The sequence below is a fragment of the Sorex araneus genome, chromosome X, assembly GCF_027595985.1.
Source record: "Sorex araneus isolate mSorAra2 chromosome X, mSorAra2.pri, whole genome shotgun sequence".
In the NCBI taxonomy this organism is placed as follows: Eukaryota; Metazoa; Chordata; class Mammalia; order Eulipotyphla; family Soricidae; genus Sorex; species Sorex araneus.
The window spans coordinates 233,961,651-233,981,706 of record NC_073313.1 but is presented as its reverse complement, the minus strand read 5'-3'; the positions used below and the strand labels follow the sequence as shown (position 1 = coordinate 233,981,706).

At 38.8% G+C, this 20,056-nt stretch overlaps 1 protein-coding gene across 13 annotated transcripts in view; it reads left to right on the top strand.

Moving 5' to 3' along the window:
• The window catches only part of ORC2 (origin recognition complex subunit 2), a 53,070-nt gene that overhangs the window by 18,540 nt on the left and 14,474 nt on the right, over positions 1-20,056 (top strand). For 12 of the 13 annotated variants that reach the window (XM_055122667.1, XM_055122659.1, XM_055122666.1 and 9 more), the window contains 7 exons: positions 1,619-1,812; positions 5,267-5,365; positions 8,123-8,232; positions 13,136-13,268; positions 14,176-14,272; positions 17,283-17,429; positions 19,313-19,484. In XM_055122667.1, coding sequence (XP_054978642.1) covers positions 1,619-1,812; positions 5,267-5,365; positions 8,123-8,232; positions 13,136-13,268; positions 14,176-14,272; positions 17,283-17,429; positions 19,313-19,484 — 952 coding nt within the window. The remainder of the gene's footprint in view (positions 1-1,618; positions 1,813-5,266; positions 5,366-8,122; positions 8,233-13,135; positions 13,269-14,175; positions 14,273-17,282; positions 17,430-19,312; positions 19,485-20,056) is intronic. The other variant, XM_055122665.1, reaches the window with a different exon arrangement.

Here is a 20,056-nt window from a genome sequence, read left to right as displayed (position 1 = left end):
ATTCCCACCAAATCTCACCAGCACTGTCTTTTCCTTCCCTTTCTTCCCATTTTCCCAACCACCACTTAGGCCTACCCCCATAGCAGGCTCAAAATAATTTGTTTTATATTGCTTGTTACCATTAAATTACTAATGGAATTATTTAAAAAAATACTTCAGTAAAAGAAAATAAGTGAAAATTGTTGTCTCATTATAGGGACATTAAATCCTGTCAGGATTTACTAAACTTTTGTTCCTACTTGAGCCTTCTGTGTTAATATTCATTAATCGAGCTTATTTGGCTTCTACATTACATTCCTTTCCAATCTGGTGTGTTCCTACTGGGATGTTAGTATTGTAGAGTTTGGAGATATTACACAGCTGTAAACATCCATAAAATCCAGAATATTTAACTGGGTAAGAGCTGACATGGCAGCGTGGTGGAATAAGGGTATGGCTGCCAGTCTTCTGGAAGTATGGAGATTGGCTGGGGCTGGGAGAAGTTGCCCATCCCCACTCTGCGATGGCCCAGAGTTCTCAGCCAAAAACCCAATGTACCTGAAATTTTGTATAGTTTGGCATCTTTGTAGAGCTTACTTGTGAGGCACTGGAGTCCAGCTGTAGGCATGGAAGCAGCTATTGTGGTATGAGTCACATTTTCATAGTTAGGATTAGTACTTCATATTGCTAATGACTTCTTTTATTAAAAAAAATGTTTTTAAGCCCTATCCTTCGTTTTTACACTACACCTGTTGATACTCAGGGCATACTCCTTGCTTTGTGCTTAGGTATCACTCCTGGTAGGGCTTAACGTACCATGTGTAGTTCTGTGACTTAATCCTGTGTTGCCCTCGTGCAAGACATGCTCCCTACCTGCTGTACTATTGGTCTGGCCTTGATTTCTTTAACTTTAAGGATATAAACAAAGTTTCCGTTCTTCAAGCAAGGAAAATCTTTCCCAGAAGATTCATGCAGATTTCCCCTCAAGTTTCAAGTTAAACTCTTGTTGCAAAAGAGACTGGGAAAGCAAGTGTCTGACACAAGAAAAGTTGTTTTCCATGTTTACCCAAGGAGGTGAACATTTGCATTTTTTTAAATTGGTATTATTTTACAAGAAAGAAGGATGTAGAATGTTGGATGGTTTCTGCCATATAAGATGGTTTGGCAGAAACCATCTTATATTTAATACATTGTTAGTTGCTTTATGTACATTTCAGAATAATCTTTGCAATGGTTTGTTAAATTTGGCACTCTTAGCCTCAGTTGACAAACAAGGAAATGGTGCAAAGAAAATGTGAATAACTAGATCTGAGAGGAATCCTAAGTAAAACTGGATAAAACCAAGTCGAAAACTTTTGTGAGCACATGTTCTTTTGTTTTGTTTTGTTTTGTTCTGGGACCACACCTGGTTGTTCTCAGGGATTACTCCTTGGTCTGAACTCAGGAATCACTCCTGGTGGTGTTCAGAGGACTTTAGGTGATGCTGGGGACCGAACTCGGGTCTGCTGCTTGCAAGGCATGCACCCTACCCACTGTACTATTGCTCTAGCCCAAGCACATGTTCTTTACATCATTCAGTGATGCCTCTTGTCAGACTGTTCAGTTTACCCAATTTCCCTGCTTTCCCTACTCCCTACAGATACAGCATCTCATTCTGACAGTGAAAGTGAGTATTCTGCTTCTAACTCAGAGGATGATGAAGGGGTTACACAGGAATACGAAGAGGACACTGGTGAAGTCATATTGAATAAAAAGATTCACACTCAGAATAGAGTGGTTCCTACTTCTGTTTGCAACGAAACACGTTCTAAGAAAATAAAAAGAGATAATACAGTAAGTAAAGAGAGAGACTTTAACTTTAAAAACTGTAAGGTCTCTGGCGGCTGGAGCCATACCACAGCAAGTAGGGCATTTACCTTGCATGCAGCTGACCTGGGTTTGAGTCCCAGCATCCCATATGGTCCCCTGAGCACCACCAGGAATAATTCCTGAGTGCATAAGCCAGGAGTAACTCTTGTCCATCGCCCGGGTGTGACCCAAAAAGAAAAAACAAACAAACAAACAAAAAACAACTGTAAGGTCTCAGAGGTAAGCTACTTTAAGAGAAGAGAATGAGTGGAGGAATTAACATAAATTTTTTTGTTGTTTTTGCTTTCATAATTATGAATTCTCTTATTTGTATATTACTGAGATTTCTTTCCCATCTGCATATATTTTATTAATACCACTTTAGTTTATACTGAGGGTTACATGAAGGTATATGAAGAGGAGATTTTAAACAAATATTGAATGGGCAATGGTAGGCTACTACTTAGCATATACCTTTTTATTTTTTTTTAATTCTTAAAATAAAATATCAAATTGTGTGAGGCTTGTTACTGTTTTTTGCATATCAAATATGATATGCCAAATACGTATTTGATATGCAAAAAACAGTAACAAGTCTCACAGTGGAGACGTTACTGGTGCCCGCTCGAGCAAATTGATGAACAGTGGGACGGCAGTGCTACAGTGCTACTTTCCAGATCCATCCTTGTTTCCACAACTTGCATGACTTCATCTTGTTTCATGACCGAGATGAATTTCATTGTATATATAATAACTTTTTGATCCAGTTATCTGTCCTTGGGTACTTGGGTTGTTTCTAGATCTTGGCTATTGTATGTAAAGCTGCAGTGAACATAGGAGTGTGGAAGTATTTCTACATTGTGTTTTTGGGCCCTTCTCAGGAGCAGAATTGCTGCCTCCTATGGTGGTTCAGTTGCTAGTTTTATGAGGAATACCCCTGTTGTTTTCCAAAAAGGCTGAACCAAACAACAATCCCACCAGCAGTGAATGAAGGACCCTTTTCTGTCACATCCATGCCAACACTGGTGGTGGTTCTTTTCAATGAGTGCTAGTCTCTAGTTTTAGTGAGAAAATATCTCATTGTTGTTTTGATTTGTATCTCCCTGATGATTAGTGATCTAGAATATTTTTTATATGCCTTTTGGTCCTTTGTATTTCTTCTTTGAAAAAAATATTTATTCATCCCTTTTCCCCATGTTTTTGATGGGATTGGATTTCTTTCTTGTAATGTTTTATCGGTGTTTATATCTTGGATATTAACCCTTACAGAGCCTGGCAAGCTACCCGTGGCGTATCCAATATGCCAAAAACAGTAATGAAAGGTCTCATTCCCCTGACCCAAAAGAGCCTCCAATCATTGGGAAAGATGAGTAAGGAGGGGCTGCTAAAACCTCAGGGCTGGGAGGAATACAGACATTACTGGTGTCCACTCGAGTAAATCTATGAACAACGGGATGACAGTGATACAGTGAATTGTTAAAAATTTTATTTTTATTATTTATTTTTGCGGGTGTAAACAGTGCTTTATGTGAGTGGGTGGGGGTGGGCAGGCCGCAGTGGGAGGGAGGGCGGTGTGTTAGGGCCTTACTGACCCTTATCTCGGGCTTGGGGAACTCTTTGAGTATGGTTACGAATTCAGTGGGGCAGGGGTTAGCCAAGACGGAGGAAGCAACAGCAGGTTTGGGTTCTCCCTTCTCCCACCCCCACCTTCGTGGATCAGTTTTGCCCCTCAGCCAGGCCTCACCAGGTCAGGGAAGTATGACAGGTGGGAAGGCAGCTTGTTCAGGACCAGGGTAGGTAAAGGGCACTGACTCTGGAGCCTGTGTGTGGGCCCCAGCCAGAAGGGCAGGGCTGGTCCTGGAGATGAGGAGAGCTGCTTCCCAGGTCCCAGCAGCTGCAAGTCTGAGGGGGTCCCGGCTTTTTCAGCAGGCGAGGGATGCGTCTCCATTCTGAATGCTGGAACCCATTCTCTCAAGGTTCAGCTGTCCTGAGTTTGTCTTGTTCAGGATGGTACGAGCACACTTCACAGTGGAAATCCTGCCTTGTGCCCTTTTTACTGACATACTGGGAAAATCTTTTACCTTGCTATTGATTTTATTCTCACTTTCACTTGTTGTACTAATATTAAAGTATTTTGTTAGGGCTATGTGAGGTGTGGTCTTTCTATAAAGCCATTTATAAGTCTGGGTAAAGATTTTATGTTGAAACTTAGGCACTGATTTTGGGAACAGACTGCTTCACTCAAATTTTGATTTTTTTGTTTGTTTGTTTGGGGTTTTGTTGGTTACACCAGTGGTGCTCAGGGTTTACCCTGGCTCTGCACCCAGGAATCACTTTTCTGGGCTCAGGGACCATTTGGGGTACAAAGCAAGTACCCTACTCTGTACAACTTCAGATTACTTTAGTCATTTCTTTAATTTTCCTTTCCTTCCCTTCTTTCTTCTCACTCCCCTCTCCTTTGCTGTTATTGCCATGGCCAGAGAGATACACAAGCACTCACTCATCATTAGTTACAGTGCTATAGTGGGTCCTCCACTTTCAGTACTGTTTCTTATACACTCATGGTTTCAGTGGGTTTAAGATCTCTCTTACTGGGCCGGAGCGATAGCACAGCGGGTAGGGCATTTGCCTTGCACGAGGCCGACCCAGGTTCGATTCCCGGCATCGCATAGGGTCCCTCGAGCACTGCCAGGAATAATTCCTGAGTGCAGAGCCAGGAGTAACCCCTGAGCATCGCTGAGTGTGACCCAAAAAGCAAAAAAAAAAAATCTCTCTTACTGCATATGTGCAGCATTCTGGGAATCAAACTTGCATCCTCATACTTACATGTTTTGTTATTGCCATGGTCATACTTTTGCCTTTGAACCATTCCCTGGGTTCCCATTTCTTTAACATTAGTGATCCTAAGAGTTACTCCCTTTCATTAATAAACTTAAATTAAATTCTCTTGTTCTTTAATCTGTATCATCACTTCACAAAGGCAATACTGATTACCAAATAATTTTATGTTCTACTTTATGCTAATATTACTATCTGCTTTTTGTATTTTGTTGTGGGTCCACTCCCAGCGACGCTCAAGGGTTTTCCCTGGCTCTGTGTTCAAGACCACCTGGTGGGCTTACGGTACCATGTAGGATGCCAGGGATAGAACACAGTAAGCGCTCACTGTACTTTTTCTCTGGCTCTCTCCTTTTTTTTTTTTTTTCTTTTTGGGTCACACCTGGCGATGCACAGGGGTTACTCCTGACTCTGCACTCAGGAATCACCCCTCGCGGTGCTCAGGGGACCATACGGGATGCCGGGAATCGAACCCGGGTCAGCTGAGTGCAAGGCAAACGCCCTACCCGCTGTGCTATTGCTCCAGCCCCTGGCTCTCTACTTTTGATATGAAACAAATATTTGTATCCGAAGACTGACTTGGCTGTGTCTCTACTTTCAGAACGACTTAGTAGAAGAATATTTTGAAGCTCATAGCAGTTCAAAAGTTTTAACCTCCGATAGAACACTACAGAAATTAAAGAGGGCTAAACTGGATCAGGTATGTTGCAAAAATTATTTTCTAAACTTTTCTTGTGAGTTAAAAAAGTTTCACATTTGAAGAGTATTCACAAGCAGAATTATGACTATTCACAAGTGTTGATCAGATAAAACACAAATTGCTGTGGCATAACTAATACATTTAAAATTTTCTTATATACATTAAATAGTTCAATCAATTAAAATTCTGTTAGGTAAGACTTTTTGTATTTTTTCTTGCTTGTTTTAATATTAATCATAAATGTCAGATTTTTTTTTGATAAGTTATATCTGTTTTCATTTAACCTATATCTGCACTGAACTTCATACTGCTCATAAAACAAAAACTGAATTAATGTTCAGGTTACAGTAATTTATTTCAATTAAAAATTACAGTTATACAGAATGAGAGACTAATACCCAAGAGTAGTAGAGATAAGTATTATCTTTAATTACTTTAATTACAGGAGGATTACTCCACAGCTTAGAAGCAGGCCTTACATACTGGGGGGAAAAGGCAGCTTAGATAGAGAAGGGACCAGCAAGTAAAGGGTGCTAGAAGGGCCCACTCGGGATGAGAGACGCGGGCTGAAAGTAGACTTTAGACTGAACATGATGGCCACTTAATATCTCTACTACAAACAACAACACCCAAAAGGAGAGAGAGAGCAAAAGGGAATGCCCTGCCACAGAGGCAGGGTGGGGTGGAGGGGACGGGGTAGAGGTGGTGGGAGGGATGCTGGGACCATTGGTGGTGGAAAATGGGCACTGGTGGAGGGATGGGTACTCAATCATTGTATGACTGAAATGCAAGCACGAAAGTTTGTAAGCCTGTAACTGTCCTTCACGGTGATTCACTAATAAAAATTTTTTTAAAAATTACAGTTACAAATCACAATTACAAATCTTTCCAAAAAGTGGAGAACATTCTACATATTGATATTACAGAAAATTTACCTAGTGCTCTTAGTTAGCCCCACTATATGATTTCAGTATTACATTTTATAGAAATAGCATACAGTTATACTTGTTGGGTTTTGACTTTAACCTTCCTTAGAGTGCAGAGGGAACCTTTGAAATGAGATAAGTTTATAATGTAAAGTGGAGTTGATAATCAAGTTGAAAAGAGATTTTTAGGGCCTGGAATACAGCCCAGTGATATAGTGCATTGCTTGCATATATGAGGCCCTGGATTCAACACAGCTCCAGAAAAAAGGGGAAGAGGAGATATTGTTATTGTCTCAGAGTACCGAGATTTTATTGTTCTCTAAAAATAGAGTTTAGAGCAGTTTTCTAAAGTATACCAGCTTTTGACAGTTCACAAACTATGCAAAAGAGATAAATAGGTATCTAAAAATAGTCTCAATAGGTAGTGAGCCTTTATGAACAAGGTCATATGGTACTGTGTAGTTGTGTATTTTGTGTTTTTGTTATATGACTCATTCATTAATAGAGACTCAGGTGAGAGGTTAGGTAAAAATTTGGCTCAAAAAGCCAGATGGGGGCTTTTTGATAGTTTAAGCGTTGACTTGCTGTGTATGTGGTACCACATGGTCCCCTGAGCACCACTGGATATGACTCCAAATCAATCCCCACCTATCCATCCTCCCCCCACCAAAGAAATGAATTTGTTTCAAGGAAAACAGTTAGTTTGCTTTATTTTCGTTTCTTGATTTTATGTTCCTTTTCTTTCTTTTTGGGTCACACCCCGTGATGCACAGGGGTTACTCCTGGCTCATGCAGTCAGAAATTACTCCTGGTGGTGCTTGGAGAACCATATTGGATGCTGGGAATCGAACCCGGGTCAGCCACATGCAAGGCAAATGCCCCTACCCACTATTCTATTGCTCCAGCACCTATGTTCTTTTTCTTTAACTTAGCGCCAACTCCTATGTTCCTTTTCTTTAACTTATGTACGTGCAGTATAGCTTTGGTTTTTTGGTAAACACAGCTTTAGTAGGATGATAGGATTTTTGCTGCTCCACCTTTTTTTTTTTTTAGATGCAGCCAGATAGCTTCAATGAATACATATTTATGACATATTGATATCATCAATCATAATAGCTGTGTTGACAGATTGCTTCAAATAACTTGGGGGAGTGGGTGGGGTATACATGATGATTGTACAGAATGTATAAAGCTGGTGAAATCTATAAGTTAATCCTTTCTGGATTGTTATTAAAACTGAAACGTAGGCTTGATAATTTTTTCATAGTAATTTTTTTTCGGGAGGAGATGGTTTGGAGTTTTTTGGACCACACCCAATGGTACTCAGAGGTTACTTTTAGCTCTCAACTCAAGAATTACTCCTGGCAGTGTTTGGGGGACCATATTGAATGCTGGGGATTGAACCTGGGTTGGCTGCATACAAGGCAATCACCTTACCCATTTCATTTTAAAGATTAAAGCTGTACACTTAGTGGTTCTAGATAAAACTTTTCTGTTAAAACATTTTTATATTAAAAAATATATTAAAAAATCTCAAGTCAGCAGATAATTAGGCCAGGGATGTAGAAAAATACATACCTTGAATGCATGAGACTAGGGTTTAATCCCCAGCACTTCACACACACACACACACACACACACACACAGAATAAGTCATATTTGAAGAATATGTATATTTGTTTATTGCACCCATTACCAAACAAGATTAAATAATATTTTAATAATTTTATTTATGACACCTCTTTTAATCTCTACCGCCAAGGAAATATTTGAATTGTTTTGATGTATTGGTTTGAGAGTGATTTTTTTTCCTCACTTCCATTTTTTATAGCAAACTTTACGTACCTTATTGAGCAAGGTTCCTCCTTCCTTTTCTGCTGAACTTAAACAACTAAATCAACGATATGAACAATTATTTCATAAATGGATGTTGCAGTTACAGTAAGTACTATTATTGTAAACTCATAAAATTAGTGGTATATATTTATGTTAGGTGTGTTAAAATCAAAGAAGCTTACCATAATTTACTTTTTTGCAGTAAACCTGATAAGTAATTCTTATTTATATTTAAGAGTTGAGGGGGCCAGAGAGGTAGTACAATGGGTAGGATGCTTGCCTTGCATACAGCTGACCTGTGTTAGATCCCTGGCATCCTTTCTGGGCCCCCAAGTCCACTGGAAATGATTCTTAAGTGCAGAGCCCAGAGTAACCCCTGAGCAAGCCCCAAAAAGAAAACAAAAAATTGGGGGGGAAATGGTGTTTTCCCAACTTCATAATTCAGGCGTAGAAATGTCACATTATTATATGCCCTTTCTAAGAAAATCTGTAGTCTGTAGGATTTTTGTCTTTTCTAATTCTGTCAGATGTTAAAGCCACTAGTAAGACAACCTTTCTTCAAATTATATTACTCATAAAACTACTTGAAAATCTACTATATCAGGAGTAATCACTGTCACTGTCATCCCGTTGCTCATCCATTTGCTCGAGCGGGCACCAGTAATGTCTCCATTGTGAGACTTGTTACTGTTTTTGTCATACGCCACAGGGAGCTTGCCATGCTCTGCCGTGTGGACAGGATACTCTCGGTTGCTTGCCAGGATGGAGGAATCGAACCCGGGTTGACTGCGTGCAAGGCAAATGCCCTACCCGCTGTGCTATCACTCCAGCTCCTTTAAATATATAAGTATATTTAACACATACATATATGATCCTATATATGCATATATAAAGAAATACTGATAATGCTTATCCTTTGAAAATCAAGTCTGTTTCCTTTTGTAGTATTTGAATTTATTAGACTATTAATTGTACAATCCAATCTTGTAAGAAAATAGTTGTTGGATGTATATAATTTTGAAATACCACTCTAAGACAGGACACTACACTGAAAAACTAAATCTTTTCTACAGAGACCTTGCTAATATAAATGGCTAAATTTTGTAGGCTACTTAAAATCGGTCTACGGAGAGAACTAGTTAACTAGTTACAAATTCATAGCAAACACAAAAAGTGATGACTGCAATAATTAAAATTGATTATTCAAAGCTGGCATAGAAACAATATTCTCAAATAAAAAATATAAGCTCATCAATTTTATTAATCTATATATCAAGTTTAGTGGCGAGATAATAAAGAAAAGTAATTGTCTTAGTACAGTCAGGATTTTAGTTTCTTGCATATATTTCTGGACTATGAAATTTTTATAATAAGCATCTATCCTTTTTATAATGAGAAAGAGGATAGTTCTTTAAAAATTTTTAACGATTTTGAGTATCATGTAGTCCCACATAATTAAAAACATGATCAGAAGTAATAAATTTTATATTTTAAGCCAGTTTTTCAAAGAGTTTTTTAATTGAAAGAATATGTCTTTCATTTATTTTTATGGATTTTTGGTGGTAGAACAAGGAAGGGTCTTGAGTCCACACCTGGCTGTGTGTGGGGCGGCTACTCCCAACTCCATTGTTGGAATATTTTTTCTTTTATTCTCATTCTATTATATGAACTATAAATCTCCAGCCTTTTTTGGGGGTGTGGGGGAAGGTACACACTTGACTGTGTCTAGGGCTTCCTCCTGGTTTTGCGTTTAGGGATTGCACCCACTGGTGCTCAGGGATTCATTTATGGTGCTGGGGATCAACCATGTGGAAAGTAAGTGCCCTGACTAATGTATTATCTCTCTGGTCACAAATCTCCAGAATTTTGTGAGACTATATTATATGTCCTATAAACATTTTACTATTTCTTGAAACTATTTCTTCAAATAGTTTTCCAATTTTATTTTCTTTCCAGACATTTCATGATTTAGTTAAAAGCAATTTTTTTGGCTATAATTACTATAAATGTATATACATTAATATATGTATTTAGTACTTTAAATATATATATACACATGTATAAAGTTTATATATATAAAGCTTAAAGTAATTATATATATATATATATATATATATTTGGTTTGGGTGTCATTCTCAGTGGTGCTCAGGGCTTACTCTTGGCTCTGTGCTCAGGGATCACTCCTGGCAGGACTCAGGATACTTTATGGGATACCAGAGAATTCAAAAGGATCTTAATATGGGACCGGAGCAATAGTACAGTGGATAGGGTATTTTTCTTGCACACTGCTGACCTGGATTCAATCCTCGGCATCCCATATAGTCCCCCTGAGCACCGCCAGGAGCAATTCCTGAGTGAAGAGCCAGGAGTAACATCCTTGAGTATTGCCGAGTGTGACACAAAAATAAATTAAATTAAAAACTTTTTTAAAAAGGGATCTTAATACAGAAAGTGTTTTGAATGTATGTTAAGGGACTGGCATAAATATAAGAGTAAGGTCTTGCATGCAGCTGATGCCGGTTTTATCTCCTTGACACCGCATATGGTCCCCTGAACCCCACCAGGAGTAATCCCTAAGCACCGCCAGGTATGATTACCAAAAGAAAACAAAAAGTATATACTAAAGTAAATCTGAGCACTGAGAGTTCCATAGTCACTGGGATAAATAAAGTGACAACTGCACAGACAGGAAGAGCATAGAAATCAGTTTTCTCAGCTGTTTTCTTTTGCCAACTCTCTTCCGAGGTAATGCTAGTTAGAGAATGATTAATTTCTCTCCAAGAACTTTAGTTCTCTCAAAAACTATATGGATCATTTTTTTTTTTTTTTTTGCTTTTTGGGTCACACCTGGCGATGCACAGGGGTCACTCCTGGCTCATGCACTCAGGAATCACCCCTGGCGGTGCTCAGGGGACCATATGGGATGCTGGGATTCGAACCCGGGTCGGCCGCGTGCAAGGCAAACGCCCTACCCGCTGTGCTATCACTCCAGCCCCTATGGATCATTTTTGATAAATTAAACTTCCATAGCTGTTGTTCTGTCTAACTCGTACCTCACTTTTAAACAGACATGGATATCTGAATGTTTATCGGAGATTTCAATGTGACTGTGTCCTGTAAATACTGTATGTTTATAAATTTATAAAGCAACTTTTCTAACGTCATCATTCTAGTATCATCCCTTTGTCCACCAATTCTTATTTCTACTGTTTATCAACTCTGATAACTTGATTTGTTTTGCTTCCCAAACTACACCATAGCCAACTACTTCTATAGAATTGCTAATTCTCTGAATTCCTTTGCCTTAGCACCCCCAAATTGGTACTTTTTTTTTGCTTTTTGGGTCACACCCAGCAATGCACAGGGGTCACTCCTGGCTCTGCACTCAGGAATCACCCCTGGCGGTGCTCAGGGGACCATATGGGATGCTGGGATTTGAACCCCGGTCGGTCTGGTGCAAGGCAAACGCCCTCCCCTCTGTGCTATCACTCCAGCCCCCCCAAATTGGTACTTCTACCTTGGTCTCTTTGGGGTCTTTATTTCTTTTTTACATTTCTATTTTAAGCTATCCTACATTGCTAGAGAACATCAAATAAATACTGTTTCTTATTAGCCTTAGTAAAGTAGTCACAGAGTTGAACTTGTTTGTTCCCCAGAACATGGTATTCTGGATTATCTCATTATCTGTCTTGGCTTTGATTGCTTTTGTAGGTGTATAACTCCCATAACTGTTGTCCTATCTATTTTGTGCCTCACTCTTAGACATGGATATTTGAATGTTCATCAGAGATTTCCATGTGACTGTGTCCCATAAATACTGTACATGATATATATTTTTTTTAATTTATTTATTTTTAATTAGAGAATCACCTTGAGGGTACAGTTACAGATTTATACACTTTTGTGCTTATACTTCCCTCATACAAAGTTCGGGAACCCATCCCTTCACCAGTGCCCATTCTCCACCACCCGTATACCCAGCGTCCCTCCCACCCTCCCCAATCCCATCTCCCCCCCACCCCACCCTGCCACTGTGGCAGGGCATTCCCTTCTGTTCTCTCTCTCTATTTAGCAATAAAGGTGTTGAGTGGCTGCTGTGCTCAGTCTCTAGCCCTCATTCAGCCCGCAACTCCCTTCCCCCACATGGCCTTCGACTACAATATAGTTGGTGATCGCTTCTCTGAGTTGCCCTTTCCCCAGAACGTGAGGCCCGCCTCGAAGCCATGGAGTCAACCTCCTGGTACTTATTTCTACAGTTCTTGGGTGTTAGTCTCCCACTCTGTTATTCTATATACCATAGATGAGTGCAGTCTTTCTATGTCTGTCTCTCTCTTTCTGACTCATTTCACTCAGCATGTACATGATATTTTGGTACTAGGAATGAAACACAGGGCCTCAAACATGTGAAGCATGCCATCTACAACTTAGCTTCATCTACCATTCCCTTCTGCTGCAGTGCTTAGCAGAATGAATTATCATTTCATTCATGTAGTTGCCAGTGCCAAAAAAACATTTGAAAATATTCTCTTCCCCCCCCCCAAAAAAAGAAAGAAAATATTCTCTTTTCCTCACATTCCATATCTAGCCACTTTAAATCCTATATAATGTGACCTATCAATCACTTACCACCTTATATTTTTCTCTGTAAAACTTTATTGAAGTCCATTGTCTTAAACAGTTTTGTTCTTCCTTCCTATGCATTCCCTACACTTGGTATGGTATTTCTAAAAAGATCATGGCACTTTATACTCATAACCTTTCACTATGGCTGGAGAAATACTGCAGTGGGTAAAGTACTTGTCTTGCATGCAGCTGACTTGGGTTCTATCCCTGGTACCACAAATGGTCCACAGAACCCCCTCTAGGAATGATCTCTGAGCACAGAGTCAGGAGTAAGCCCCAAGGACTGTCCTATGTGGCGACAAAACAAAATTGTGCTTTCATCTTGTATAAGTTAGAAATCATTATGAACTGTTTAATGATGAATGAATGTCATCTTTCCTAACAGCCTGGGCTTCAATGTTGTGCTTTATGGCTTGGGTTCTAAGAGAGATTTACTAGAAAGATTTCGGACCACTATGCTGCAGGATTCCATTCATATTGTCATCAATGGCTTCTTTCCTGGAATCAGTGTGAAATCAGTAAGTTTCAAAAATGTTAAAAGGTAGAGTATATCCTTGTCAGTATGTACTCTCACATTAATGAAGATGCTGTTTCCAATTCTGGAGCATTCAACTGAAAGGTTTTTGGTTTGAACCTTAATACTAGTAGGATTGCACATCCTTAAGACCATGTGTAGACATAGACAGCTCTTCTAGCTTTGAAACCCCATCTTTGAATTTTCTGCCATGTAACAAATAATATCTTAAACCTTAGGGGAATTTCAGCTTTCTTCACTACACCAGATACGAAGAATAGGATGATGGGGACCTCAATTTTGTTTTGCTTAAATATCATTTTAATACTGTATGGGACTGGAGCGATAGCACAGCGGGTAGGGCATTTGCCTTGCACGCAGCTGACACAGGTTCAATTCCCAGCATCCTATATGGTCCCCTGAGCACCGCCAGGGGTGATTCCTGAGTGCAGAGCCAGGAGTAACCCCTGTGCATTGCCCGGTGTGACCCAAAAATATCATTTTAATACTCTAAAAATAATACAAATATGTAATAATTTTAAAACTAAAATATTTTAGGTGCTGGCTATTAGCCAGTCTTTTTTATAGTGTCCACAACATTTATGGTCTGGTTCCTTGGGTAAATCTATAGTTCTCTAATATTTTTCATGTTGCTGAAAGCAGGAGGGCCATTTATATTATCTTTATTCCTTAGATATTCTTTCCTGTGTCTTTTTAATGATAATGTATGCAAAAAAATGAATTAAATATACTTAAGTACCAGTAGAATTTCTAAAGGGAGCTACCAGACTTAATGAAAAAAATCCAAACTCATTTGTAAGTGATAACAAGGGATTCATTTGCTAGTTATATCTATCTTATATGATAAAATAAGTTATAATCAATGTACATCTTCTGCTTTTATGATATAGATCTTGAATTCTATAACAGAAGAAGTCCTTGATCATATAGGTACTTTCCGCAGTGTGCTGGACCAGCTAGAATGGATAATAAACAAATTTAAAGAAGGTAACATGAATCTGATCCTCTAGCTTTACAATGAAGTAAAACACCTGTTTCTATTTATTCTTATGTTAGTATGAACTTTTTTTGTGTGTAAACTTCACTAATCTGACAAGAGTTACTCATACTACCTTGAATTTCTATATTCAGAGTCTGTTATTTCAGAATAATTTTCAGATTTTGTTTGGCAAATGTGCAATGATCTAGGTGATTAGCAGTATATCTTTGGTACTTTTATATTGTTCTATACTTTTTAAAACATTCTTATTTATTCTGAGTACATATCACTGCATTTGAATAATTTCATATACTAAAATCTGAAACAGGAAAAAATTTTTGGTGTGAATATTTTGGTTACATGAACATTTCAGAAAACTAGACATGAAATTATTTAGAAGCTGGAGTGATAGTTCAATGGGCATGCTTTGCATTTAAGAAGCCAGAGTTTGATCCCCGGCCTCTCATAATTTCCTAAATACCACCAGGAGTGATGTCAGTGCACAGAGCTGGGAGTAGACAATAAGTAGTGCTGGGTGCCAGCATACAAACAGACGAAATTATTTACAGCTTAACAACTGTCATTTAGTCATTGATTAAAATTTTAAAAAACAATCAGTGAGATAGCTCAAAGGGCTAGAGTGCATGTCTTGCTTACAGAAACTCTCGGTTTAATCCCCAGCACCCCATGTCCCCTGAATACCTCTGACTTTATCCCTGAGGGCCCCAGCACTGATAGAAATAAACACTAGGTTCCCTAAGCACTGATCCCATGCACCAAAAAATTTTTTTTTCTTTTGGGTCACACCTGGCGATGCACAGGGGTCACTCCTGGCTCTGCACTCAGGAATTACCCCTGGCTGAGCTTAGGAGACCATATGGGATGCTGGGAATCGAACCCGGGTCGGCCGCGTGCAAGGCAAACGCCCTACCCGCTGAGCTATCACTCCAGTCCCTCATGCACCAAATTTAAAAGTAGTTTTAACACTGTGATGGTCAACTGATTAAGTAGGTGCCTGTTTAAATAGGTGCTCATTAAAATAGGTCCCTTGGGCCAGGGAGTGTAGATAAGGTACCTGCTTTGCATCCTGCCATTCCGGTTTCAAATCCCTGGTATCACATATGGAGCAGTACTCTTGAGCACAGAGCCAGGAGTAGCCCCTGAGCACTGCAAGGTATGGCCCCAAAGCCAAAAGAAGATTTAAATAAAGTAGGTGTTTAAGTCATTGTGTGAACATACATAAGTTTACTAGGATGCATTTATACATATGTTTATATACAGTATATACAGTTTATAATATAGAATTGAGTATACATTTGCATAAAATATAACTAAATTTAGTATGAATATTATAATCATGATTGTCATTACAGTATAATTATATATTTAAATTGCTTTAAATTACATAATGAATAATTATATATCCATGTTCAAAATGTGTTATCTCAGAATCTTTGTCATTATTTGTCTCTCATGTTCTCTACTTGCAATAGAGAAATTGGCTTATTTTCTTTAAAAGGCTCATCCTTTTCATAAATGCCAAATGTCCCATTTCTTAGTCCCCTGAGAGACTTACCAAAGGTTTTTAAACATGTAAGATGTCTTCCATCTTAAGAGAAAAACCTAACTAGTCCCCCTGCACAGTCTTTATATTTCTCTGTTTAATAGGAGGTCAGAGTTTTTGCAGACATATCCTGCCATTTGCACTTTACCTGATTTCTTCTTAATATTTAAATGGTATTGATAATTGCATTTTTCTTTCTATTTTTTCCATTGATTTTTTTTTTATTTGGGTTTTGTTTTTTAGACCATACCGGTGGTACTTAGGGGCTACTTCCAACTTGGTGCTCAGGAGACTTTGTGATGCCTGGGATGGAACCCAAGCTGCCTATGTGTGCTCCAGCCCACTAAGCTATCTTCCTACTCTCACTCACTTTTTTTCCAATGGTACCAGAGATCTAACACAGGGTCTAAGACATGAAAAGCACTTCCTCTACCACTGAGCTACATCTTGCTCTCTTTGTTGACTTTTATCATATTTTACCTCTCGGACCTCAGTTTTGAGCATCATTCTAGTACTTCTCCATTTCCTCTTGTTTCTTTTGGATTTCATGATAATTAAATTCTTTATATTCTTTCATAATGATAATTAAAAACTTTTTTTTGTTCTCACCTTACAATTCTGCATGCACAGATTTACCTCCAGCCTCACAGTTATCTTGCTTGCCCTATTTCCTATCCTATATTAAACCTGCTTTATTTGTGATCTGATTCAAGTACTTAATAGTCCAGTTTTGTCTAAACATTCTGGTTCTCTCTTTTATTTCTTTTATTTTTTTCAACAATTTCTATTTCTTCTTCTTTTTTTTTTTTTTTGGTTTTGAGAACACACCTCATAGAGCTTCAAGAGCTTCTTCTAGTATACTGCTCAGGGGTTGCCCCTGGTGAAGATTGAACCCTGGCCTTGAAAATGGAAAGCCTATACTGTGGACTGTCACCCCAGCTTTCTTTCTCTTTCTATTAAAATTGTCTTAGGTGTTGAGGGGCTGGAGTTATAGTACAGTGGGTAGGATGCTTGTCCAGCATGTGGCCAACCTAGATTAAGTCTCTTGAACTCTATGGTCCCCTGCGCACTGCCAGGAGTAATTCCTGACTGCAGAGTCAAGAGTAACCCCTGAGCATTGCCAGGTGTGGCCACAAAACCCAAAAAAAATTTTTTTAAAAATAAATATTTTCCTAAGATTTGAATAATGTCTTGCTTATTTTGAGTGACTGACATATCCTATCAAATATATTTCATTTTTCTGTGTAATAGTTATTTTGTCCTGTACTACTTTGATGTATTATTGGTCCACTCCCAGCGATAGTGCTTGGGCTTACATGTGGGGCTCCTGCGTGCAAAGCATGTGCTCTAGACCCTTAAGCCCTCATCCTATCCCGGATACACTCTTTAATGCGTAGTCTTTGCAGTAGATTTTTAAAATAAGCATTACAAATAATAATTGTCTTTTCTTTTAGATTCTTCTTTAAAACTCTTTCTTCTCATCCATAATTTGGATAGTCAAACGTTGAGAGGAGACAAAAGCCAGCAAATTATTGGACAGTTGTCATCTTTACATAACATATACCTTATAGCATCTATTGATCACCTCAATGCTCCTCTCAGTAAGTTAAATTTGAAGGGGGGTGTGATGGTTGTGTTTGAGTCACACCCTGCAGTTCTTGGGGGCTATTCCTGGCTCTGCTTAGGAGTGACCCCTGTCAGTACTCAGGGCACCATATGTGGTGCTGGGATTCAAAAGGTTGCAGCCAGTGCAGTCACTTACAAGACAGATGCTTTATTTCTTGGACTATCACTCTGACCCCCTAATATCACTGTTTTTCCTTCTTGAGATTAGTCTTAGAAAATTGTTATTTTTTAAAGTTTTATTTGTTTTGATTCTTTGGGCCAAACCTGGCAATGCTTACTCCAGGGCTTACTCCTGTGCTCAGAGATCACTCTTGGCAGACTTGGGGGATCATAAGGAGTGCTGGGGATCAAGCCTGGATCAGCTGCATGTAAGGCAAATGCACTACCTACTGTACTAGCATTCCAGCCCCAGAAAATTAATTTCCTTATGTTTTTAATCCACAATTTTTTTTTAAATTTGTAGTAGCCTTTATTTATTAATTAATTTATTTTTCTTTTTTTATTTTTCTTTTTGGGTCACACCCGGCGATGCACAGGGGTTACTCCTGGCTCTGCTCTCAGGAATTACTCTAGCGGTGCTCAGGAGACCATATGGGATGCTGGGATTTGAACCCAGGTTGGCCGCATGCAAGGCAAACGCCCTACCCGCTATGCTATTGCTCCAGCCCCCACAATTTTTTTTTCAGTATATCTCCTGTTTTATGTTAAATTACATGGGTTGCCAAAAAAGTAGGTGTTCTCAAACTGATTCAGGACTTTATTCATTTATTGGTCTGTTAAAATTGTTTGTTTGGGGGCCACACCCAGTACTCCAGGACTACTTCCAGCTTGATTCTCAGGGATTGCTTCTGGCAATATCACTGTTTTGAACAATATTACTGCTTTGAACCATGCAGTGCCAGGGATTGAATCCATGCCCAGTTTCTCGCCCACTCCATGCCTACCGTCTCCCCATAAAGCATGCCTTTGAGCTTTCTCTCCTGTTCAGAGCTTAATTTTTTAAGGATTTGATATTGGGACCAGAGCAAGGACCCTACCTGCTGCACTTTTTTCTCTGGTGCAAAATGCTAAGTTACTAAAAAATTTTTTAAAAGAATGCCTTGATAAAATTCATGTGTTTTGTTTTATTTCATTTTTATTATTTGATTTTTGTGTCACATCTGGTGATGCTCAGGACTACTACAGCTCTGTGCTTCAGAGTCTCTACTGATTTCGTTCAGGGAATAATGTAATACAGGGATCAAAACCTGGCCTCCTACATGTGAAGAATGTGCTTGGCCTCTTGATTTCTGGCCTATACTCATAAATTTTAAATTTGTATTTAGGGGGCCAGAGTGATAATACAGCAGGTAAGGCACTTGGCTTGCATTCGGCCAACCCAGGTTTCATCCCTGGCATCCCAGGTGGTCTCCTGAGTGCAGAGCCAGGAGTAGGCCCTCAGCATCAATGGATATGGCCCCAAAAATAAAAAGTTAAATTTATATTTAACATCTAAGCAGATGTTAATTAACAATGAAATAAGATTGTGAGGTGGCAGTTCAGATAGATTGATTCCTCAGCCTCCTACATGCAAAGCCTGCTTTCAGCTCATTGAGCAACCACAAGTTTTTTGTATTGTTTGGTTCCATCCAGTGGTTCTAGAGGTACTCCTGTCTCTGTGTTCAGGGGCTGCTTTTAGTAGTGCTTGGTGACCATGTGGTTCTGGCGATTGAACCTAGGCCTCTCATATGCAAAGCCTGATGAGGTGTCTCTCTGATTGCAGAATTTATTTTTAGTGTGTTCTCATTCTTGGAGTAGAATATAGTAGTATAACTATATAAAAATAGTAATTCTTGTTTTCTTTGATCCTGTTCTCTAGTGTGGGATCATGCAAAACAGAGTCTTTATAACTGGCTCTGGTATGAAACTACTACATATAGTCCTTACACTGAAGAAACTTCCTATGAGAATTCTCTCCTGGTTAAACAGTCTGGATCACTACCACTTAGTTCGTTAGTTCATGTCTTAAGAAGCCTTACCCCTAATGCAAGGTAAGAATGAATTCGTTTCTTTTTAAGGAAACTCAGTGTATTTTATAATGTTCACAGCTAGGGTTTAATACTGATACTGAAGTATTACTAAGTCCTTAGTTTGAAGAACTATGAGAAATAGTAATAACAGTAGTTTCCAATACTGTATAATATAAACTGCTTAATACTAGATTGCCCAGTAGTAAAGCAAGAAGAATATAACATTTGTCTTTATAAATTTTTATATACTTTATTATGTCACACATGAGATGAATAAAAGCACTTGAGTGTCAAATACAGACATGAAAGAATTAGGGGTGCTATACCCATTGGTTTTCAGGAGTTACCCTTAGTGGTACCTGGGGAACCATATCCAGTTTTAGGGATCAAAACTGGGTTGGCTGCATGCAAGTCAAATACCTTACCCCACGCCTATAACATGGTAAAAGAATTTTGGAAGATTTTTTTTTAAATTTTTTTTTATTGAATCACCAAGTGGAGGGTTACATAGTTCTCAGGATTATGTCAGTTATACAATACTCAAACACCCTTCCCTTCACCAGTGCCCATCTTCCATCACCAACCCCCCCAGT